Source organism: Octopus sinensis, linkage group LG3, assembly GCF_006345805.1.
Source record: "Octopus sinensis linkage group LG3, ASM634580v1, whole genome shotgun sequence".
Classification (NCBI taxonomy): Eukaryota; Metazoa; Mollusca; class Cephalopoda; order Octopoda; family Octopodidae; genus Octopus; species Octopus sinensis.
In genome coordinates this window covers 4,325,127-4,351,693 of record NC_042999.1, presented here as the reverse complement: position 1 = coordinate 4,351,693, position 26,567 = coordinate 4,325,127, and the positions used below count along the sequence as shown (strand labels likewise).

Here is a 26,567-nt window from a genome sequence, read left to right as displayed (position 1 = left end):
ATTTTGTGAGGATAGCTGACTGCTGAAATATTCCGCAGCATACTAGAGATAAAACTTAAGAGAGTGTGCTTGAATAAACACAGCGATAAAATTATTGTAGTACAAATATAATATAGTAAAAGAGATCTGATACATTATTCTCTGGATTTTCATATTGTCATTTCAACCCATTGAATTTGGCAGTAAATTTTTATGCAGAGGCTGGCATTGTGTGAACTGATCTCTAGAATGCAAGTATTAATATGCTGTCGAAGATAAATTCGGCCAAATGCCATTTCTTTAAGAAAAAAATTGAACATCAACAGAAATTCAGATAAGCTGAAGTGATCACTGCATCTCCTCTGAATGATAGCATTGAATTTGGCAAGTTCTTGTAATGAAGCAAAATCATGTCACTTAGCCAAATAATTCAAAATAGGAACTGAACAAGATTTGTCCAAGAAAACACAATTTCAGAAAGCAGTTAAAAAGTTCTTTCTGTAATGCAGTTCTTATTGAGAAATATCAGCTACATTTTGATTCAAATGCAAACAATTAAAGTAAAGATGAAAGGAAACAGATTCTATAAGAAAGCTTGCCCATTTCTCATGTTTTTATTGCAAATATAAAAATTAAAAACTTGGCTTTCCTTGCTGTAGGAATTCATAGCTGAATTTGTCCACAATATAGTACTTTATCATGCACTAAATAAATGCTGTCTTCATTGAAATCAGAGGATATCATTACAAAACCTTTCAATAATTTAACCATCCATCCTTCCAGCCAGCCATTCATCCACTCATACATCCATCCATCTATCTATACATATAGACACACACACACAGATACACACGCATGCATGCGTGACAGGCTCCCTTCAGTTTCTGTCTACCAAATTCGCTTTCAAGGCTTTGGTCAGACCAAGGTTACAGTAGAAAAAACTTGCCCCAAGGTGCCATGCAGTGGGAGTGAAACTGGAATAAGATGGTTGGGAAGCAAACTTCTTACCACACAGCCACAGACAATACTGTACCACCGTCAGCAGTAAAAACCAATCTGATTAATGTCATAACAGTCACCAAAGCAGAGGTAAAGTTGCATCATGGGAAGGCACTAAGCAGTGATCTCATAGTTGGCTACTGGTAAAAAATGATTTTTTTTTTATAGAAAGCAACTTAAATATATATTTATAAAAATCTATGGAAGGTCAGATCAACATACTGAACTGGTTTGTTATAACCCAAGTGAAACTTGTCACCAAGACTGCAAAGTTTTAACACAACATACAAACTGCACACAAGCTGCATGAACTAATTCCCCTTAAGACCCTTTCAATCTACTAATATAGTTATTGGTGAGCAGGCAGGTAAATAAAAAGGAGTGTGGGGATGGGCCAAACAACTTTTAGTAAATGAAGCTATGCTGTCTAAAGTAAGAAAACACTGTCATCTGTAGAAAAATATTGACCTAGGATAGAAAAACAACACTTTTGCCTGCAAAGAAACATAATGGCGCAGGAGTGGCTGTGTGGTAAGTAGCTTGGTAACCAACCACATGGTTCCGGGTTCAGTCCCACTGCGTGGCATCTTGGGCAAGTGTCTTCTGCTATAGCCCCGGGCCGACCAATGCCTTGTGAGTGAATTTTGTAGACGGAAACTGAAAGAAGCCTGTCGTGTATATGTATATATATATATGTATATGTGCGTGTGTTTGTGTGTCTGTGTTTGTCCCCCTAGCATTGCTTGACAACCGATGCTTGTGTGTTTACGTCCCCGTCACTTAGCGGTTCGGCAAAAGAGACCGATAGAATAAGTACTGGGCTTACAAAGAATAAGTCCCGGGGTCGATTTGCTCGACTAAAGGCGGTGCTCCAGCATGGCCGCAGTCAAATGACTGAAACAAGTAAAAGAGTAAAAGAGTAAAAAGAGTATAATGTAAAGAATGTCGCTCATAAATACATAACGCAAAGAATGTTGAGGGAATGTTCTCATCAAAACTTCTACCAAATGCAAATATAACAAATAGTTATTTGGAACAGAAAAGAAAATTAGGTATAGTCTAGAGGTTAAAGGCCCTACTAATGTGAACATCTTTTCCAAAATTACCGAGAAGGAGAACATTTATGGAGAATTGCTTTGAAACTTGCAGCTCTTCTACCTTGATTATATTTTTTACCTATAATAATTGGTGCACTTGATTATTCTAGTAAATGCTTGAGTGAAAATTTGGAAAAGCTAGCAAATGAAAGACACAGAGAACTATATTTACTAATACAATTTTAAAATGGAATGGTAAAAAGATACAAGACTTTCCTAAAGTTCAGCATGGAGAAATCGTCATTGCTATTATCCTTATTTCATTGAAGGAACTTCTGTTTCTCTATTAGAAACCAGCTTCCTCATTCTACGAAGAATTTCAATAAATAAATAAATATATATAATATCATTGTCAAATCGTTCTGTAATGTGATTCCCATTAAACTCCTGCTTGGATTTACAGTGGACATTTCATTATTTATGAACAACAGATAAAATTCCATTGTTGCTTGATACCTTGTTCAATTGATATTCTCCAACACTGTACCAAATACCCTTTATCTTGTATGTCTACTCTGTTGCTTCAAAAGTCAAGCTTTGTTCTTTGAAATATCTTGAACTCTAATCTATTGATTTAAATTCTACAGACCAGTCTTCCTGACCTTAAGTAATTGTAACTTTCTTCAAAAGATGTTATCCATTTGTTCAAATTCAACTGAGAATGCAACACTCCCAACTTATGAACAGCAAGCATTTAAAATTGTTATAAACATTATCCCTAAGCATATTCCAAGATGAACATTACCTTCCAAATTAACATCAAACATTCTACTTACATGCTCTAATTCGACTTTTTTTAATCCTTTAGCATTCAGATTACTCTGTCATTATGTTAAGATAAGGAGACACAAACATGCTTGCACTCATACATACATATGTACATACTTATGTACATCCATCCATCCATCCATCCATCCATCCATCCATACATACATACATACATACATACATACATACATACTTCTTTCAAGCTTCTTTCAGTTTCTCTCTACCAAATTCAGTCTCAAGGCTTTGATTGTTCAGCGGCTATAGAAGAAGACACTTATCCAAGGTACCATGCAGTGGGATTGAACCCAAAGCCATGTGGCTGGAAAGCAAACTTTTTAACCACATAACCACATCTGCAGTATTTCTTTTTATTAATTTTTCAACCTGTTTCAATTGCAAAATACTTGGACGACATTTTTCTGTCGTTAAATTTTACTAATTCGTATTCTGGAAGGTACATTTTAAAATATTCCAAAGGTTACTTATTCAGAAAGATTACTAGTGTCTTGGGAGGGTCATTACATCAATAATGAAGATTATTTGTAATATAAAGAAAATCTTAGAAGTAACATACTGAGGCTTCATTCCAGTCTATACAATTAATTTTAAGTTAGATTACAATGTGACATCATACAAGCAATTGACTTCTTTGAAGATCTTTATCCAATCTCTCCCTCTCTCTCTCCCTCCCTCTCCTCTTCTCTCTCATTTTAATTATAAATCTAATAAAAGACTAATTTGCAATTGAGTTCCGTCTTTTGCAGGCTCATCAATTTCTAAATTAAACTATTCATAGGTTCGTCTTAGATGTTTTTATATACTTAAAATCCTGCAAAATATCTAAAGAAAACTATTTCAAATGCTGCACACAACAGTATGTTGGAGATTATCTCAGATTTCAAAGTGTTAGATGGTTGAGAGATATTGCATACAATGAGAAAAATCGTTGTTAATTTGCCAGTTTTTCTCAAAGGAAATACTCGTTAATTACACTTCACTCTTATGAGTCAAAAAAAAAAAAAAGAATTCTCCTTGTATGTATTCAATAAGCTAGGAACAGCAGCCAAATCTTTCTAAAACCACACTACACTGTCCTAATGAAGAAATATACTGGCTAGTGAAGTCCAGGATGTTCTATTCTTTTATTTGTTTCAGCCATTAGCCTGTGGTCATGCTGCGGCACCAACTTAAAGGTTTGAACAAATTGACCCCGGTACTTATTCTTAAGCCTGAAACTTATTCTATTGATTTCCATTTTGCTGAACCACAAAGTTATGGGAGGTAAACAAACCAACACCAGTTGTCAAGTGGTGATGGAGGACAAATACATATGCAAACACATACACACAGAAATAGATAAATATATCATCATCATCATTTAACATCGGTTTTCCATGCTGGCATGGGTTGGATGGTTTCATAGGAGTTAGCAAGTCAGAGAACTGCACCAGGCTCCAAGTGTCTGTTTTGGCATGGTTTCTATGGCCCTTCTAAATGCCAACCACTTTTACAGAATGTACTGGGTGCTTTTTATGTGGCTTTTAGTTTGTGCCTATCAAATCCACTCACAGGTGTTTGGCCTGCTTGGAGCTATAGCAGAAGACACTTGCTCAAGTTGCCTTACAGTAGGATTGAACCTGGAACCATGTGGGTGAGATTCTACACAGCCATGCCCTGCCTGAGCCTATGTCTACAAAAAAGAACTGGGTAATCATGATGATAATGTCTCTGATCATAGGACTGCTCTATTAGAGTTGAGCATTAGACCAAATAACAACAACAACAACAACAACAACAGCAATGTTCTTACATTTTACAGCAGCCTATGAAACCCTTCCAAACAGACCTATTTACAAACAGGGGGATTATTTGGGGATTATTTTGACTTTCATATTTTAGTTTAGAAAAGATCCTGGCAACACATTGTGTCCTTGAGCAAGACACTTTCTTTTACTTTGCACCAGTCCACTCAGCTGGCAAAAATGGGTTGAACCTGTAAAGCAAAGGACCAGCCTTGTCACATTCTGTCTCACATTCAATCTTGCTAAGAACTACATTAAGGGTATGCATGTCTGTGGGGTGCTGAGCCACTTGCAGGTTAATTTCACAAGCAGGCTGTTCCGTTGACCGGATCAACTGAAATACTTGTTGTGACCGACAGAATGTCAGCTTTAGTTTAGAGAAGAGCTGTTATGTCTATAGATTTAGCAGGTACATGAATTAATTTATATAAAATGATACCTGGATACAAAAAAAAAAAATGACTAGGGAACTACAATTTTCAGAGAGTTGTTGTCCTGTAAATAAAACTTTAGAGAGCGAGGTTTTTTGGAGTTTTAGAAGTGAAGTGCAGAAGTAGGAATGGACTGGACCACCACTGGCAGAAGCAGCCGTCCAAGAATTTGGACCTGGAGATCTCCATTTCCAGCGACTTCGAGGGCCACCTCCCAGTGGTGTCAGGCGTCAATGAAGAACCCTCGACTACAATACCAATGTTGCTTTCTTTTTCTTCCAAAGTCTAGGGTCTCCGCCCCTAAGCCCTAGACCATCACCTAATCACCCTTACCCGTCTTGTTGTTTAACAACAACAACAACAGCAGCAACAGCACCACCACCGCCACCACCACCACTAACTATTTTTCTAAGCCGGCATCTTGCCACTTTTGGTCACGTTTCATTTTTTTTTTTATGTGCTTCAACCTATTTAGATTGGCTTTCACCACTCATTCCAATGTCTCACTCTTCTGTTTGGCTTTTTCCACTTGGATTATATGGCATTTCTTTAACCAAATGTCATCCTCCATATGCATCATATGTTTGTTTATACCACCTCACTCTTCTCTCTGAAGCATTACTTCAGAGATGTGTGTGTGTGTGAGTATGTGTGTGTGTGTATTGTTATGCATGTAAAACACGTGAAGAGGATCAGAGAAATTTAGTAATCAAAAATCAGAATTTAGCATGAACACGAAAGCACAGCCAGGGCTAATACTCCCATCACCTTCACTTCCTTTCTAATATAGCTTTTCCAGAAAGATAGAAATGTAATTAACTGGAAACTGTCATATAATTTACTGGCTTACAATGTCAAGAATTGATCTTGAAATAATAAAAACTAAAACATTAAATATTAAAACAGTAATGTTATATAGCAATACTTGTAATTTTCAGTGAAAATCAGCATGAATATATTCTCTCCTCCCCCCTCCTCCTCCTATTATTATTATTATTATTATTATTATTATTATTATTATTATTATTATATTATTATTATTATTATTATTATTATTATTATTATTATTATTATTATTATTATATTTTATTATTATTATTATTATATATATTATTATTATTATTATTATTATTATTTATTATTATTATTATTATTATTATATATTATTATTATTATTATTATCACCATTGTTGTTTTTGTTGGGCATACATACTTTCATTTCCAATATCAAATGTTTATTTTGCCATTTGTACAGCAAAAAGATGTGAAAGAATATGTTAACATATTCCAAGTGCCAAGATGTAAGAATTGACTCAGATACTTACATTAACATTTCTTTTTGAAGTTGAATTTGGCTTCCAATTGTATTTATTAAAGATCCATTCGTAATTCTCAGGAGCACCATCTGTTACTAGCATGATAGCTTTGTTGCAGCAAGTTTCATTATTGACTTTGTTTTGCTGCAAATGAAATGGTACATTAGTTTGTGAATTATATTTCGGAAAAGATGGAAGATGTGAAAAGTCTGTCGAAAGAAAGACGTTAACAGAGAAAGCAAAAAGTGAAGTTGCTTGGAATGAATACAGAGAGAAGAGAAGAGGAGAATGATAGCAGATTGGAGAGAAATAATAAGGAGAATAAAGTAATATGCAGAAGAGACAAAAAAAAAAAGAAAAAGAAAATTATTGAAACTGAATGAATATATACATACATATATATATATATGTATATATATATATATATATATATATTTCGTTACCAAACCGCCCAAAGCCGCCCGAAAAAAATTTTGGTTCATGTGACCAAGCCGCCCAAAACCGCCCGCAATTAGCTATTCATATTTAAATGAGAATATCAGAACAAATCTCTTTAGTACATTCGTGAAAACACGTGATTATACTTCGTAAACAGTTCATCTACAATTTTGGGAGATTTTTTCCGAAATTTGTTCCTATTGTTTTTTCAAAATTTGTAATTCTGACAAAAAATGGATACGAATTTCATTATATCAAGCAGCAAGTCAGAATTCGAAGGATTTTCTACTGAAGACCTTGATAAATCTAACTCTATGACTGAAAAAAAAAGCACGTGGTATTTGATAATGAATCCGATGTTTCATTTTCCGACGAGACCTATGGAAGTATGCTGTGCATGAGAAGACCCGGCAAGACTAGTCAGGCCATAACCCGTGGCCCCGACCTGGGACGTAGTCAGTCCTGTGCATACCTTCCTTCCTTCCTTCTTGTGACACTTATGAAGACCTGTTGAGGCAAGTGAAAATCAAATCAAATCAAAACAAATCAAAATAGATGAACATCAGTGGAATTGTATTCTTTGTGGTACCAGTGCCGGTGGCACACAAGAAAACCACCCAAACGTGGCCGTAACCAGTACCGCATCGACTGGCCTCCGTGCTGTGGGCACAACAAACACCATCCGATCGTGGCCGTTCGCCAGCCTCATCTGGCACCTGTGCCGGTGGCACATAAAGACACCATCCGAAGACCCGCGACGTAGTCAGTCCACCTGTGCATACCTTCCCTCTTATGACACTTGTGAAGACCTGTTGAGGCAAGTGTGTGACACTTGTGAAGACCTGTTGAGGCAAGTGAAAATCAAATCAAAATCAAATCAAACCAAATCAAAATAGATGAATATCAATGGAATTTGTATCTTTGTGGTTCCAGTACCGGTGGCACACAAGAAAACCATCCGAAGGGGCACAACAAACACCATCCGATCGTGGCCGTTCGCCAGCCTCATCTGGCACCTGTGTCGGTGGCACATAAAGACACCATCCGAAGACCCGGCGACGTAGTCAGTCCACCTGTGCATACCTTCCCTCTTATGACACTTGTGAAGACCTGTTGAGGCAAGTGTGTGACACTTGTGAAGACCTGTTGAGGCAAGTGAAAATCAAAAAAATCAAATCAAAATCAAATCAAACCAAATCAAAATAGATGAATATCAATGGAATTTGTATCTTTGTGGTTCCAGTACCGGTGGCACACAAGAAAAACATCCGAAGTGGCCGTAGCTGGTACCGCATCGACTGGCCTCCGTGCTGTGGGCACAACAAACACCATCTGATCGTGGCCGTTCGCCAGCCTCACCTGGCACCTGTGTCGGTGGCACATAAAAACACCATCCAAAGACCCGGCGACGTAGTCAGTCCACCTGTGCATACCTTCCCTCTTATGACACTTGTGAAGACCTGTTGAGGCAGAGGCAAGTGTGTGACACTTGTGAAGACCTGTTGAGGCAGAGGCAAGTGTGTGACACTTGTGGAGACCTGTTGAGGCAAGTGTGTGACACGCGTGACACTTGTGAAGACCTGTTGAGGCAAGTGAAAATCAAACCAAATCAAAATAGATGAACATCAATGGAATTTGTATCTTTGTGGTTCCAGTACCGGTGGCACACAAGAAAACCATCCGATCGTGGCCGTTCGCCAGCCACATCTGGCACCTGTGTCGGTGGCACATAAAGACACCATCCGAAGACCCGGCGACGTAGACAGTCCACCTGTGCATACCTTCCTTCTTGTGACACTTGTGAAGACCTGTTGAGGCAAGTGACACTTGTGAAGACCTGTTGAGGCAAGTGAAAATCAAAATCAAATCAAAACAAATCAAAATAGATGAACATAAATGGAATTTGTATCTTTGTGGTACCAGTGCCGGTGGCACACAAGAAAATCATCCGAACGTGGCCGTAGCCAGTACCGCATAGACTGGCCTCCGTGCTTTGGGGACGTAACAAACACCATCCGATCGTGGCCGTCCGCCAGCCTCATCTGGCACCTGTGTCGGTGGCGGTGGCACATAAAAACACCATCCGAGCGTGGCCGTCTGCCAGCCTCGTCTGGCACCTGCCAGCCTCATCTGGCACCTGTGTCGGTGGCACATAAAAACACCATCCGAGCGTGGCCGTCTGCCAGCCTCGTCTGGCACCTGTGTCGGTGGCACATAAAAACACCATCCGAGCGTGGCCGTTCGCCAGCCTCGTCTGGCACCTGTGTCGGTGGCACATAAAATCACCCACTACACTCTCGGAGTGGTTGGCGTTAGGAAGGGCATCCAGCTGTAGAAACACTGCCAGATCTGACTGGCCTGGTGCAGCCTTCGGGCTCCCCAGACCCCAGTTGAACCGTCCAACCCATGCTAGCATGGAAAACGGACGCTAAATGATGATGATGATGATGATGATATACATATTTATATATACATATATAGTCATATTGGCAATCATCTCATAATTGCAAGCTTTATGTTTGATCAAAACTTCATACAAGGATGTCTATGCATTGACAAAACGTTATTAGAGGTATTTACTTTTGCTTTGTACAGACATGTGTATATATATATAGATTGATACTTACTGTATGAATATAAAAGAAAAAAGACTAAAAAAAAAAATGTAGACATAGTGAAACTGTATCTGAAACTAAACACAAAACAACAAGCAAACACTCCAGTCTCACACATCTTCTTTGTGTCTGCTCTTCTCTATTGATTGAGTTGAAGATCCAGACAAATGCATCTACACGCATTCAGACACAAACACACATCCTGCCTCACTCACACATACACAAACACACACACATGTATAATAATGGCTCAGATAAAATGCTAGCATCTCCTTCATCTTTCCTCTCCATCCTCCCAACATCTTTTCCCCTCATTATCATTCTATTCTCTAATCTATTATCTCTACTACAATTATAATTTTCTCCTTGTAAGACATATGATCTTCATCTAGCATCATCATCATCATCATATTTGTTTTTACTTTTTGTTCTGTCATCACTGTCTTCTTCTTCTTCTTCCACTCATTCTTCTTTTTCTTTTCCCTCTAGATGAAGTGACCTAGTGAAGAATATGCATTCAAACTTGTTATTGAGGTCAGCCTCTTACAGCTTCTGAGTGAAGGTCAGGTACTGGGGTGGTGAAAGGGTCAAGATCTAGTTCATAACAATGTTCACTGCAGCAATCTGCTTATGATTGTGAGGCTTTTTGCATCTCAGTTGGGTTTTGGAATTGTAGCTCATAAATCCATATCCCAATACTGGTTCATATTGTGCTCACAAACAAGGCAATTGCTTTGAATTTTATAACAGATGAACACTAATGCAACAGACAGGTTCCAAACAAAATCTGGAGGAATACAAAAGGTCAAGTAAAAACACGGCTTGTGAATTTGCTGCAGTTTTGAAGAAGATATTTAAAACCTGGCTCATGTTGTTCATACAGTCGTACTTTATGAATAAATGGCATTAAAGTTAGAAATATAATACTATATGAAGGAGAGGAGCTTTCTCCGTCCGGGTTGCGGATCCGCGGAACAAGCTGCCAGACGAGATGGTGAAGATGCCGACGACCGCTTTGTTCAAAGTCTCCCTTGACCTCAAGTGGCCTGAACTCTTTACATGAACACCACTCTGTACTTAACTCCATGTCCCCCTACATGGCCTTGCTATTTGCTTTTGAGCCAAAAATTAACTAACTAACTATTTGTTATCATCATCATCATTATTTTATGCTTGCTTTGCCAGGACTTTGTCAAGGTGTCTTTTCTATGGCGAGGTGCTTTTCCTGTTACCAACCCTCACCTGTTGTTTAACATCAAGAAATACTTTACTGCCACCAAAGGTAATAATTTTCCCGTGGCTTGACATTGTTGAGAACACCACCACCACCACCACCACCACCACCACCACCACCATCGCCATCACTGCCATGTGGTTGGGAAGTGAATGTTTTGATCAACCACACAACCATGCTTCCACTTCATGAACATAAAATAATAATTTAACAATGACCGGAGTTATGAATATAAATGAAAGATGAAAAAGATGAGAATAACAAAGTGGTTTCAGATGTTGGGTATGGCTTCTAAATGATAATTACAATAGAAAGAAGTCAAATATAACTTGCAATATATGAAACAGGTCATGACAAAAAGTGTCTAGACTGAAAGGTGGCTAAGTCGATGTTTTTCCTACTACTTATCGATATAATAAACAAAGGATTAAATGATTGAAGTAGGCATGATTCAGTTGGTTTTATTAATTTCCTTTTGATCCAGATTTTTTTACAGTTACAAAAACATAATGACAGACAAGAGAATTTAGTAAATTCATTTGCTGTGTGAGTAGAAGAGAATCTAATATTTTGGGCCTTGTATATATATATATATATATATATATATATACTTTATTTAAAGCAGAGTAACAGGTTTTGTTGAATTTTCTGCTGCTTTAAATAAAGCATATTACTCTACCACTGGTATTTGAGTACTCTTTTTTCCACCTTGTTTCACATGTATGTGTTTACTCCGGTATATATATATATATATATATATATATATATATATATATATATATATATATCAACCCATGCTAGCATGGAAAACGGACGTTAAACGATGATGATGATGATGATGTTTTATATATATATATATAAATACATAACTATAACTGGCACTCTATCAGTTACAATAAGGGTTCCAATTGATTTGATCGTCAAATTAATGTGCAAGTGATTGAGCACTCTACAGGCACATGTACCCTTAATGTAGTTCTCGGGGAGATTTAGTGTGACACAGAATATGTCAAGGCTGGCCCTTTGGAATGCAGGTACTACTCATTTTTGCCAGCTGACTGGACTGGAGCAACAAGAAATAAAGTATCTTGCTCAAAGACACAATGCATAGCCAGGAATTGAGCTCATGACCTTACGATTTTGAGCCAAATACCCTAATCACTAAGCCATGTCCCTTCACCACACACACACACATTCAACAGGCATCTTTCAGTTTCCATTAACCAAATCCACTTACAAAGCCTTGGCTGGCCTGAGGCTACAGTAGGAGACACCCAAGGTGCTATGCATTAAGACTGAACCTTTGACCATGTGATTGGGAAGTAAACTACTTAAGAACACTGCCATGCCTGCACTTCAGTAAATGATTATACCTGCTGACGTTAAGTGAGGAATGTGAGTTGTAGAATTCATGCCTTTCTCAGTGATATGAGCAGAGTAAGTGAAGTGGAATTAATCTAACCATCATTTGAAACCTGACTGCTGATTTACTTCTCATGTAGTACACAATACAATCAGTTATATTCAATTTCAGAAAAATCAAACAAAACTAAAGCAATCAATAAATCTTTGAGATTGTTTGACAATTCTGAGATTTAATCTTCAGACAATTTAATAGTCATTTAACTCACAAGATTAAAGCTAAATGTTTGTCTTGATAAATCATTTTGCCATTATGTTAAATGAGACAGAGCATTGCCCATATCTCTGGCCGAAAGAGATGAGATGGAAGGGAGTTTCACATTCATTGAGTAAGTTTAGAGAATAAAGAACTGGACTGAGTGAAATGTTTGCTGCAGGAGATGAAAGAGAAATGTAGTGTGGTGAGAAATGGAGTGGTAGGTGCAACAGAGAATTTTTGTGGGTAGAGGACATAAAACAAAAACTTCAGAAGAGGCAGAGAAGATTCTGATGGGTCTGTGTATGAAGGCTAAAGTTAAGAATCATTCTTAAAAAGGTGAATGATCGTCTTCTAGATCTAATCTAGTATAATAGTTTTTCTCAGAATTTTAGTGACATCCAAAAACAATATATTTCCTCCATAGCAAACACACACAGACACACACACACAACCCCCACTCTCACCCAGTTCCTTGTGTTGAGATAAAAACTTTGATCTTTATTAGAATGTAGACGGGCTTCAATATTTATACTAAAAAATTATCATTATATTTTGTTTGTCTTTAAATAGTTGCAGGGGTTGGATGGTTCTTCTTCAGTGAAGTGTCTTAACCACTTGCCATCTTTTGTCCTCTTCTTTTGATATTTCAGTATCCTCAGATCAGCTTTTCTATCACTTCTCATGTATTCACTGGGCCTCCTCGCCCACAGATCCCCACCACTTTGATCCCTTGATACTTCTTTACTCAACTGTCATTCTTCATAAGCAGCCCTGTTTCTATCAGAGATCAGTGCTCCCTCTGTTTCATCATTCATGCATATTACATGTCCATTGGAACATGCTAGTCTCCTTTCTTGACAGCTTTTGCATATCAGCCACATTCAATATCCATGTTCCAGGTCCATGCAACACTGCGCTATGCGCACAAGCATCATACAATCTGGCCTCCAATTAAAGCGAGGGAGGAGAGAGAGAGAGAGAGAGAAATGTAGTGTGGTGAGAAATGGAGTGAGAGAGAGAGAGAGAGAGACCCTTTGCTACTGGCAGAGATAATAGCTCCATGAAGTTTTTATAGCTCCCTTTTTCAGAATGTTGATAATAAAATGTGAAATGCTTTTATAAGTAGTGTCCTTTGCAAGCTATTGTTCAAAGATTATGAGTTCAAAGATTGTTTTTATAATTCATTTGGCTTTGCAGTTGCTTTAAGCACACAGAAAATTATAGACATATATCATTGCTGATCTTACATTTGTTGGTCTGGTTTTCTTACACACCAAAATAAATCTATAATCTATCTTTACAAGCATATAGGCATATCCTACTGTAATTTATTCATGAAGCCTAACTCCTTTTTCTTTTAATATTTGTGCATAAGCAGCCATTTACATGTGTGTGTGTGGTGTGTGGTATGTGTGTGTGTCGTGTGTGTGTGTGTGTGCGTGCATGTGTGTGTGTGTATATATATACACACACACACACACACACACATATATATATATATATATATATAAACACATACTCACACTCACACACGCACATACACACACATGACTGCTCTATCTTCATAGATGATTGCTGTTTCTTTGAGTTACCTTTCTGTCAATGGCATTTGTGACTTTCCATCCATGACCTCTCAGATGACTATTCAGTTCCATTGCAAATCAGCATAGTTTGAAGCACAGGTGACAGATGAAGTTGCCACTGCTCTGTGGGTACAGGACTTTCAGTAGATGGAATGAGGTCACCCTAAAGAGGTCACTCTAGAGAGGTCACCCTAGAGAGGTTACCCTAGAGAGGTCACCCTAAAGAAGTCGCCCTAAAGAGACACCTGTACCTCATTGGATTATAGTGATAAACACTTGTACAACACAAGCTCCAGTCTCTGAGTCTCCATGATTATTATGTTTGCTGTTTATATGAGTTGGGCATAGCAGAGTAGATGAAGATGTTGGTTAATGCAGTGCAGTCACCAAGAGGTTCTGAGTTCAACCCCAGGCAAGGCAGTAAAGTAATCCACAAAAAAATCAACTGAAGCAAAAAATGTCATGAAATGCAGAGAGTGAGATCAGAACAGTGGATCAAATAAAGGGTCAGGTTTGAAATTGTGATCTAACTGGATGGATGGAAGCACTCTGTCGGTTACGACGACGAGGGTTCCAGTTGATCCGATCAACGGAACAGCCTGCTCGTGAAATTAACGTGTAAGTGGCTGAGCACTCCACAGACACGTGCACCCTTAACGTAGTTCTCGGGGATATTCAGCGTGACACAGAGAGTGACAAGGCCGGCCCTTTGAAATACAGGTACAACAGAAACAGGAAGTAAGAGTGAGAGAAAGTTGTGGTGAAAGAGTACAGCAGGGATCACCACCATCCCTGCCGGAGCCTCGTGGAGCTTTAGGTGTTTTCGCTCAATAAACACTCACAACGCCCGGTCTGGGAATCAAAACCGCGATCCTACGACCGTGAGTCCGCTGCCCTAACCACTGGGCCATTGAGCCTCCTGTGATCCAACTACCGAGTCCAACACAAGATACCTGAAGAAGGTTGGAGAATACAACAGCCGAAGTCTAGTGAAAGCAGCAATCAAGACGAGGACATCAGTCCAACTAAAATAAACAGTATACAAAATATATTTCAAATTGTTCATTTTGAGGAATGTCATTCTTTTGTTAAGATGAAATTATACATCCTCATTGTTTTAATGTTGACATCTCCATACTTGCATGAGCCACATGGAATTTGTTGAGGCAGATTTTCTACAGCCAGATGTCCTTCCTCTTACCGGCCTACACTTGCTTCCATGTAAAGGGATATTTCCCCATGGCTGGGGATATTTTCACAGAAGATTAGAAATGAATGACATGGTTTGCATGACTGTGACAGTAGATTACAATTATCACATAATCTCAAGACAAGGAGACACTAGCACACACACACACACTGGAATTCTTTCAGTTTTTGTCTAAAAATCCACCCAAAACACTTTGGTTGACTTGGAGCTATAATAGGACATACTTAACCAATGAGCCATGCATTGGGTATTGAACCAAAAACCACATATTTGGGAAGCAAACTGCTTAACCACACCACCGTATCTGCATCTAATATATGTAAGATATTGTCCATTACACACTGGCATGTGATATAAGAGATATCAAAATTCAAAGGAATGGAATGTCAAGTTATTTACTTGATTACTAAATCATCAGTTTAGATCACAATGTATGTGGTTTTTTATCATGTTATCATCATTGTCATTTAACGTCCATTATCAATGCTGGCATGGGTTGGACAGAAGAATTTTAATTCAACAAAATATAATAAAAGATAAAATTTTACTTACTTCAGAAAATAATGTAAATGCTTCTTGTAATGCTTTCTCGAAGTTTGCTATGTTGGATGTCTTCATAAATTTTATAGCCCTCTTTAAACGTAAACGGTTATCCAAGTTAGCAGCTACGAGAGTGCGATTGAAGCAGCTATCAACGTATCTTGGTTTTTCATCAAACTGAAAAGGAATTGAAAGTGAATATAAGTAGTGAAATAACAAACACCAACATATATGCATATTCATGAAAGATATATATCAAAAGGATGAAAGGTTCTTCCTAAGCCATAGGCTCATAAGTTCCTGGATCCTGTGGTATATACATTATCACCAAGGATGAGACATTAGTCTCTTACTCACTTTTGCTAGCTGAGTGGACAGGAGCATATGAAATGAAGTGCTTTGCTTAAGAGCATTATGCAACACAATGCTTGGTCCAGGAATTGAAACCATAATCATGAGTACAACAAACTAACCTCTACACCCCATACCCCACATATACACACATCATCATCATCATCATCATTTTAACATCATTGCATGACAGTAACACTCATGATTATCACATGTTGTCAAGACAAAGAAACACAAACACAGATGTACATATGTATATAATAGACTACCCATGACCCATTGGGTCACAGGGCAATTCTGAGTTTCCTGGCAATGGAGCTTTGTTTCGTGGGTCTTTTTTTCTTCTCTATGTTATTTTGCATGCTTCCAACAAATGTGACATCAAGATCAACGTAAACAGCTCCTTTTCCCAGAAAAGAAAAGATTTGGCTGCTATTTCTTGCATGCCCTGCTACCACGTAACAGGTATTTCGAGTCCTTTATCGCAAGCAGCTGTTACGTGGTAGTAGGGTGTGCTAGAAATAGCAACCAAATCTTTGGCAGTGAGATAAGTTGAATGCACTTGAAAAAAAAACTATGGTTACAAACGGGTCTTTTACAAATTCACTTTGAAATATTTTTAAAATATGCCAAAAAAATTTTTGTAATGATATTCACTTGAAAATAATTTTAAAAAACATTAAAATATTGTCTGTTTAGAGAAAGCTAAAATATAAATACTTACTGTACAAAGAACTTACATTTTTGAAATCACATTCACTTAAAAGTATTTCTAAATGATTAATAGAAACATTTACTGTAAAAAACAACTCTTATTTTTTTTATTGTCAAGTCACTGTGTCTAATCGAAATGTTTCCTTTCAGGATTAACTTATTTTCAGAGTATTTTCCCATTATGCACCAGTTTGGCTGGGTAACACTACAAGCAAGCAAGATTCAAGCTCACTTTTAATGTATTATAGATACATCCACATACATGTCTGTGTGTGAGTGTAAATAAATATATATGTATGTGTGTGTGTGTGAGAAGAGCTTCTTTCAGTTCCTGTCTACCAAATCCACTCACAAGACTTTTGTTAGTTAGGGGTTAAAGTAGAAGACAAGGTGCTGCACAGTGGAACTGAACCTGAAACCAAATGGTTGGAAAGCAAACCTCTTAACCACATGGCCTTGCCTGAACCTACACGCACATGTAAATATATATATATATATATCTTTTACTCTTTTATTTGTTTCAGTCATTTGACTGTGGCCATGCTGGAGCACCGCCTTTAATCGAGCAACTCGACCCCAGGACTTATTCTTTTGTAAGCCCAGTACTTATTCTATCGGTCTCTTTTGCTGAACTGCTAAATAACGGGGACATAAACACACCAGCATCGGTTGTCAAGCAATGCTAGGGGGACAAACACAGACACACAAACACATACACGCATATATATATATATACATATATACGACGGGCTTCTTTCAGTTTCCGTCTACCAAATCCACTCACAAGGCTTTGGTCGGCCTGAGGCTATAGTAGAAAACACTTGCCCAAGGTGCCACGCAGTGGGACTGAAACCCAGAACCATGTGGTTGGTAAACAAGCTACTTACCACACAGCCACTCCTGCGCCTATATATATATATATATATATATATATATATATATATGTATGTATGTATGTATATAGCATGTAAAATATATATTTATATTCATAAAAGATATACATTTTCATGAATTAATAATATATATTCCTGAAACAGTTTGGATATATGTAGTATGACATGCACAAATTGAAGTTATTCAAATGTTTGGAGAAAAGCAACAGAAAAGAAGTTTTCTTAATTGTACAACGCAAGAATGTAACAAGCTAATCTTAAAATGTTCATGACACAATACCTTACTAAACAGAGTCCATTACACTAAATGAAAACAAATCAATTGGAATGCCTTACATTTTAGCCATTAATAGTAAATGTATTGCTGTATGTTCTAAATCAGACATTGGATAAGATTCAAACAGATAAGATAGAAACGTATGTTAGGAGAAAGAAGGAGTGAAGCAGGGAAGAAAAGAAAGAGGGTAGTGGTGGAGAGAGAAAGAGAAATAGATGAAGGAGAGAGAGGGTTATATATGTGTGTATAGTGTTTATAAGTAGTAATAAGTCATCTAAAGGAGAAAATATTTCTCATAAACTAAAATGATTTATACAGACATGTATGTATGTGTGCACTTGTGTATGTATGTATGTATGTATGTATCTCTGATTGTCTATATAAGTTTGATTTCAGTATCAGAAGAAATGGTACTCAATATATAAAGCAGAGTCAAGGCAGTGAGTTGGCAGAATCATTAGCATGCTGGGTAAAATGCTAAGTGGCATTTCATCTGTATTTACATTCCGAGTTCAAATTCTGCCAAGGTCGACTTTGCCTTTCATCCTTTCGGGGTCAATAAATTAAGTACCAGTTACGCACTGGGATCGATGCAATCAACTTAATTACTTTGTCTGTCCTTGTTTGTCCCCTCTATGTTTAGCCCCTTGTGGGCAATAAAGAAATAAGAAATAACAAATAAGGTCAACTTTGCCTTTAATCCTTTCTGGGTCAATAAGTTAAGTACCAGTTGCATACTGGGGTCAATCTAATCAACTGGCCCCCTCCCCCAAATTTTAGGCTTTGTGCCTACAGTAGGAAAGATTATTATTATTATTATTATTATTATTATTATTGTCAAAGTGGCGAGCTGGCAAAATTGTTAGCATGCTGAGCAAAATGTTTAGCAGCATTTCATCTGTCTTTATTTTCAGAGTTCAAATTCTGCTGAGGTTGACTTTACCTTTCATTCTTTCAGGATCGATGAAATAAGTACCCGTTGAACACTGGGGTTGATGTAGTCGACTTATCCCCTCCCCGGAATTGCTGGCCTTGTGCCAAAATTTGAAACCAATATATAAAGCAGAGTAAGGTAAGGAGCTGGCAGAATTGTTAGCATACCAGACAAAATGGTCAGCAGTGTTTAGTCTGTCTGTACATTCTGAGTTCTTATTCCATCTAGGTTGACTTTGTTTCTTATAATCAATGTATAGGAATTTCTTAATGTGGCAAACAGGACCTGTCAAAGATGGCCATTGTTATTAAAGCAGTTGGTGTATCCTTGTTAGGATGGGTGCTGCAAGTATGATAGAAGCAATGTTTCTCCAGTCACCCATGCACCTGTAGTTTCAGTTGCTTTGGGTCTTTAAGATGTGTTGACAGCATCTTAGAGGTTATTGCATCTGGACATTTGCAATGATGGTGGTGGTAGTGGCAGTCTCAGCAGCCAGCATGTCAAGCAGCAGTAGCAGCAATGGCAGGAATAGCAACAGCAATGACAGCAATAACAACACCAGTAATATGTCTGGTAGTGGCAGCAACAGCCTTGTTGGTGGCATCTGTGGCACCAGCAATGCATCCAGCAATAAGAGCAACAGTGTTAGTAATACCAACAGCAACTGCAGTAGCAGCTCCAGCAACAGGTCCAGCAGTGACAACAACATTGCAATGATAACGGCAGCAATGCAGCTGTAACATAGTGCTTTCATCAGAGGAAATTCATGTTGAAAACATGGAATTCCTTGTTTGCTGACTAGGATAGTGCTACTATCTTCAGCCACCTTCAGCCAATATAAGGGGAATAACTCTGCCTTGCCCAAGGTTTTGCCAATACAGTTTCACTCCGTATTATAACTAAGAATGACACATTCCTCCTTTGAGTTGCAGAGAGGTTATGTGCCTCTGCCCATTTGAATCTGATGAGTTGTCTATATAGCTAAGTGCTTTATAGGTGCAAAACCAATGGTCAGTCTCTGACCAGTCATAACAATCTCCTAAATATGTGTGTGTGCATGTGTGTTATTTATATCATATATGTGTGTACATATCTATCTGTACACACACAGACACACACACACACATACACACACACACACATATATTTGTGTGTGGGTTTGAGTATCCTATGTTTCATCTTCAATATTGCTAATAGGTGAAGGCCGTTAGCACGCTGGGCGAAATGCTTAGCAGTATTTCGTCTGTCTTTATGTTCTGTGTTTAAATTCTGCCGAGGTCAACTTTGCTTTCATCCTTTTGGGGTCGATAAATTAAGTACCAGTTGTATACTGCGGATGATCTAATTGACTGGCCTCTTCCCCCAAAATTTCGGGCCTTGTGCCGAGGGTAGAAAAGAATATTAATTTTGGCTGTTTTATTTCATATTTTGTTTCCATGTATAAATGTATATGTGAATAGCTATCTATCTATCTATCTATCTATCTATCTATCTATCTATCCATCTATCTATCTATCTATCTATCTATCTATCTATCCATCCATCCATCTATCTATCTATCTATCTATCTATCCATCCATCCATCCATCCATCCATCCATCTATCTATCTATCTATCTATCTATCTATCTATCTATCTATCTATCTATCTATCTATCTATCTATCTATCTATTTATCTATCTATCTACATATATTATTGGGTAGAAAACATAATGTGTGCATTGCGTTACATAACTCTTTCAAGGATTTTTTTAAACAAACAAAACAGGAAAATTTGACAAAAACATAACAAATGGAAAAGTATGACAAAAACAAAACACACGGGAAATTTGTAGCTAATTCCTCATCAGTCAACGTCCAAGAGATCTTGGTAGCTTCGTGCTGCTATCATTGAGATTACTCCTTCATTGGAAGCACTAGTGCAAAAGAAAGCTTGTCTGTATACATGTGTAATTGTGCCAGTATATACACTTTTTCTGTGCTTGTGTAGGAATGTATGTCTCTATGCATGTATACACACATATATATATACACATACATACATATACACACACATATGTATATACTTTTATTTTATGTGTGTGCTGGAATATATAAGTATATGTGTGTTAGTATGTAACCTCCCCCATATATATATAAACACAAACATGAACACTCAAACACATATACACACACATGCACAGACACACACATACATGCATATGCAGAAGGAGAAAGGAGAGAAAGATTACATTATTCATTGGCTTAGACCAGTATTTTGTTTACAAAATACCATAGCACCTTAGAGAACCATTGAGTGTCAGTCCTTCACTCGTAATAATGAGTGAAGAAATGACATAATAAAACAGTTTGAAACAAAAAATGCTGATTGGTAGGTGTTTATAAATACTATAGAAGAAAAAACTTAATGTTTTTATCAGAACGATTCAACGGAGGGGTAATTCTGTAGTCAAAATGTCGACAGATATTATACTGTATTCTTACGAAATGGTACCTTACGGACTGAAGTTACAATGGAATTTTAAAGTGATAAAATATTCTAAGATTTGTATCAGCTTTAAGAAAACTTTAAAATGATGATAGCAGTTCAATCTGGGAGAAATTTTGTGTAGATGTTGGAATAAATATTAAAAAAAAAAAAAAATTATTCAATATTCTCTCACATTAAACTTCTAAGACACAATAAAAACTTTCTTTTTCAACCATGCAAATGCCTTAGAGACTCAGCTGAAATGAACTGGATGGGTCTCCAATAATACAGAACTTGACAAATGCTTCCATTCAAGAACAATAGTCTTTAGTCTGTGGATTCTTATATCATTAATTTTGTTAATTAAATAAATGAATATATTGCATGCTTCAAGCAAAATCCCCGCTATCAGTAAATCTGATATTGCATGACATAGCTTATGCACTCATTGAAATCTATTAATTAAATAATATTGATTTGATTTGATGCCTCCATAGCAGAGTTTTGATATTTATCACATATGTTATCTTTTAGATACTTTAAGTTCATTCTTTCATGTTCAGGTGGATTGAAATTGATTCTGCAATGAAATCTTGTTTACAGAATACTGAGTTCTAAACTCATTTGTAATAGCTTTATTTTTATTGCTCTAAGATTTATAAAGCTGGTTAAGCTGGTTACCCAGTTTCCGTGGCATACAATTGGGCAAGATCACAACATTCTCCCTGAATGGGACACTGATCCATTACTTATAAGCAGAGGGGACAAGTCAATAACCTCAACTGCAGTACTTGAATGGTACTTTAAAAACAAATTTACTGACCTTAAAAGGATGAAAAGAAACTTTGATCTCAGTGGGATTTGAGTTCAGAATATAAAAAAGTCAAAAGAAATTCTTCCATGCATTTTGTCTGACATGATAATGATTCTGGTAGCTCATCACCCTAATAGCTTTATCAATTGCAATAAAAACAGGACCTGAAGAGTGAGCTTTCTAGGACAAAATATGTACATTGAACTTTTTTATATTATTTCATCTGATTTTTGTTAGGAGAACTCACAAAACCATTCCACCATGTCTAAACACTAACCTGGCTCACCAGTTCACAGATTATGTGTCCCTATCAAAGCCATTCTCTGTCAAAAAAATATAAGTTAGTGTTGTTCCTCCTTTTTGTCAACCACAGAATATGTCATCAGAAGTTTTATGAGAAATTATTCTTTTCCTTGTTTCAGTCATTGGACTGTGACCATGCCCAATCCCTTGTAGGGTTGGTTGAACACATCAATTCTGGTACTTATTTTAGTCTGGTACTAATTCTACTTGTCGCTTTAGTTGAATTGCTAAATTGCAGTGACATAAACAAACCAAGACTGGTTGTTTGGGCAGAGGGGAGGACAAACACAAACACACATAAACATACATATATAACACACATGTACATATGTAATTGACTGAGACTTCTGGTGATTTGCTGTGCTTGAGAAGACATGTCAAGCCAAGTGAAATCGCTGTCATGGCTAGTGCTGGTGACACATGAAAGGCACCCATGCTGGTGATATGTAAAAGACACCCAGTACACTCTGTAGAGTGGTTGGTGTTAGGAAGAGCATCCAGCCATAGAAACCATGCCAAAACAGACAACTGAAGCTTGGTGCAACTCTCCAGCTTTCCAGCTCCAGTCAATCTGCCCAACACATACCAATATGGAAAACACATTAACTGATGATAATGATGATGATGGTGACACCATACACAAATGCATACATACGTACATACATACATACATACATACATGCACACATGCATGCATACATACACACATACAAACAAATAAACAAAAGGCTTCTCTGTGGCTTTTGCAAACCATATTCACCAGAAGGCATTGGCAGGTTCAGGGCAGTAGTAGATGACCCTTCCTCAAGGTACTATGCATTAGGATTGAACCTGAAACCATGTGGTGCAAACTGAACTTCTTAACCACACAGCCATTTCTTCATTTTTATTATGGTTCTTTTTCTGAGATAAAATGTTGAATATTTTTTCTTAAATGACAAACATCTTTACTCATTAATAAAATTATTCTTGCAGATACAAAATAGCCTTCACATATTTTATTTCACATATTTTACATGCACAGTTTTTTTTATTTGTTTCAGGACACCATTTCTCATATATATGCTATATTTCTTTCTTCTTTTTTTGTTTTTTTAATCTATGACCCATGTTATTTGATGGCAACTATAATTAGCCTTCTCACCATCTACTTGATAGGAGAGTTATCCACAGACATTAACTCTAAGGCATCTTGGAAAGAAAAAATAATTTGAAAATCACATCTGACTGCTTTAAAAAAATAATGGAAAATACTATCAATATCTTTCTTCTATTTTCTTCATTTATCTTTCAAATTATGTTTGCAATCTTTTCAGGCTTAGCAAAGAACACAATAATTACCTGAATGATGTTGAAGTAGTCATTCACAGTGAGTGTATCCAAGATTTTATTTACAGTACTCTGTGCAATTATCATACGGGATCCTGTCATACTTCCACTGGAATCCAAAAGTATGATGACGTTTTTTGGTGCTGCAGCTCCTTGAATATACCTGCAGAAAAAGATTATTAAGATCAGTTCTGATAATCGTAAAGATTTACAATAGTCGGTAAAAATGACTGAATTAAAAAAACAAAACAATATCTAAGCTTGTATGAATAAAATGTTCTCATTTGCAATCTTTCTTTTTATATGGGATAAGTTCAGGAAAATCACAATAGGTCTTAACATATAAATAGGAATATATCCATGCTTTTAGAGGATTCATCTCAATTAATTGCTACAAGAGAGTCAAAGAAGGAGATCTATTATACTTTCCATCTCAATAAATCTATTGGATTGCAACATATGTTTTTTACAGAGATTTTCAAGAAATCTTGGAACCAATATTTTATAATGAAAACATGATCACAAACTGAAATTTGGATTTAATCCTATACATGTTAGAAACTATCATGAAGAAGAATATCTCACAGCCATTATCGGAATCTATTAGCTTTCCATGCTGGAAAATAATTTCTGCTCTTCAATATCTTTTATATTTTACATGTTTTATTCATTAGACTGTGGCCATGTTGGAGAGCTGTCTTGAAGAATTTATTTTAACTGAATGAATTGAAAATATGACTTATTTATTTTTAAGCCTGGTATTTATTGTGTTGGTCTTTTTTGCTGAACTGCTAAGTCACAGGGATGAAAACACATCAACACCAGTTTTCAAGCAGTGGTGGGGAACAAACACTGACAGAAAGACACACACACACTCACACACACACCACACACACACACACACACACACACACACACACACACACACACACACACACTAGCATACCTGTGTCATTAAAAATGCCAACAATTTTATTAATGATACAAAATGGTGCATCATGAGTAGAAGTGGGGAAGGAAGAAACAAATGAATGGGTGGGTGGTAGAGAGACAAGCTTGCGTGAGTGAATGAACAGAAGAAAGTTAGGAAGAATGGAAGGAGTTAAGAATGAACCAAAAGATCAATCTTTGTTCTGAGGAAATTAGAGGCTGGAGGGCCATGGTGCTAGAGAAGACCAAAAATGGAAAGGTGATGATAGGAATGCCTAAGGAAACTGAATTGAAGTGCAAACGTTTTTTCAACATCTACAGCTACTACATCATGTATCCAGTAGATGCTGCCTGAATTAGTCAGTTAGCCATCAGTTAGTTTTACCTACATACGGAGACCATTTAATGCTATGGATTACACTTTTGGAGGTGCAAGTGAACTGACCAGCAACTTGAAGAATGTACCAGAAACTGTGCAAAATGGTAATGTTCTGAGTGAAGGCACTGATATTTCAATGGTAGTAGGAAGATTAGACAATCTGAGTTGGGTGTGGCAAGGGACTGAAGGTCATGTAGCTTGTGATCCTGTCTGTAAGTAGCAGGATCAATGGAATAACTAGGGATGTTAACCTTATGAATCTTGGGGTAGAAGTAGGAGATGACGTTTTATGGTATACAAAGGCGGCGAGCTGGCAGAAACGATAGCACACCGGGCGAAATGCTTAACGGTATTTTGTCTGCATTACGTTGTGAGTTCAAATTCCGCCGAGCTCGACTTTGCCTTTCATCCTTTCGGGGTCGATTAAATAAGTACCAGTTACGAACTGGGGTCGATGTAATCGACTTAATACCTATGTCTGTCCTTGTTTGTTCCCTCTGTGTTTAGCCCCTTGTGGGTAATAAAAAAATAGGTATACAAATGAAAAGGTTGGTAGCTGTGGGGGGAAGGAGAAAGGAGGTGGAGGAGATGAGTTGGTGGTGTGCTGTGGTAGAGATAAGTAGTTGCTAGAAAGTGCAGGTATTGTCATTAGAAATTGAGGATACAGGGTTGTTGGAGCATTGCAGTCCTAAAGAGGCCAACTGCATGGGCTATGTTTGTCAGTTTAACACTGGTGTTGTGGCAGTGTCAAAGGTAGTGGTATGCAGCCAGTTCTGAAGGAGGGATGTTAATGCATCTTAGCTGCTTCCAGAAACGGAATCAGTCTAGAAACTGTTGGCACATACTATTGAACAGGTCTTGTACAGGAACTGGTCTGGGTTGGATATCTAAGATAAATTGCAAATATTTCCAAACATCTCCAAGCATCATGGTGTTTGGGTAAAGTTGGCCAAAGCCTCATTTGGTTTGATAAACAACACTTGGTTTTACAGCTCTTCTAAGATTCACCATTTGCAGGTCATAACATACTTGTTTGTAAATCCTCATCATCATCACTGCTTAACGTCCGTTTTCCATGCTGGCATGGGTTGAACAGTTTGACTGGGGTCTGCGAAGCCAGGAGGCTGCACCAGGCCGCAGTCTAATCTGGCAGTATTTCTACAGCTGGATGCCCTTCCTAACTCCAACCACTCCGAGTGTGTAGTAGGTGCTTTTTCCATGCCACCGGCACAGGGGCCAGGGGAGGCTGGCATTGACCACATTTGGATGGTGCTTTTACATGCCACTAGCACAGGAGCCAGTCAAGGTGGCACTGGCATCAGCCACGTTAAATGAGTAAAAGGAAAATAAATGAAGATTAATATGAAAAACACTTCCTCATCCCACCTCCTCGAAGAACAAAGCAAACAAATGTTGATGAACAGTATAAATATCAAGTGTAAATAAAAGATAACTATGGTTATAATGAGAAGGTTGACATGGTGCTGAAGTTAATAGAGATGCTAAATTTGTTGCGGCTACTGTTGTCACCGATGATGCT

The 26,567-nt window shown here is 37.4% G+C and overlaps 1 protein-coding gene across 2 annotated transcripts in view; it reads right to left on the bottom strand.

Moving 5' to 3' along the window:
- Positions 1–26,567, bottom strand: part of LOC115209156 (voltage-dependent calcium channel subunit alpha-2/delta-3-like) — a 720,530-nt gene that overhangs the window by 154,870 nt on the left and 539,093 nt on the right. For both annotated transcript variants that reach the window (XM_036500824.1, XM_036500825.1), the window contains exons 8-10: positions 23,731–23,881; positions 15,646–15,810; positions 6,402–6,536 (exon numbers count right to left, since the gene is read on the bottom strand). In XM_036500824.1, coding sequence (XP_036356717.1) covers positions 6,402–6,536; positions 15,646–15,810; positions 23,731–23,881 — 451 coding nt within the window. The remainder of the gene's footprint in view (positions 1–6,401; positions 6,537–15,645; positions 15,811–23,730; positions 23,882–26,567) is intronic.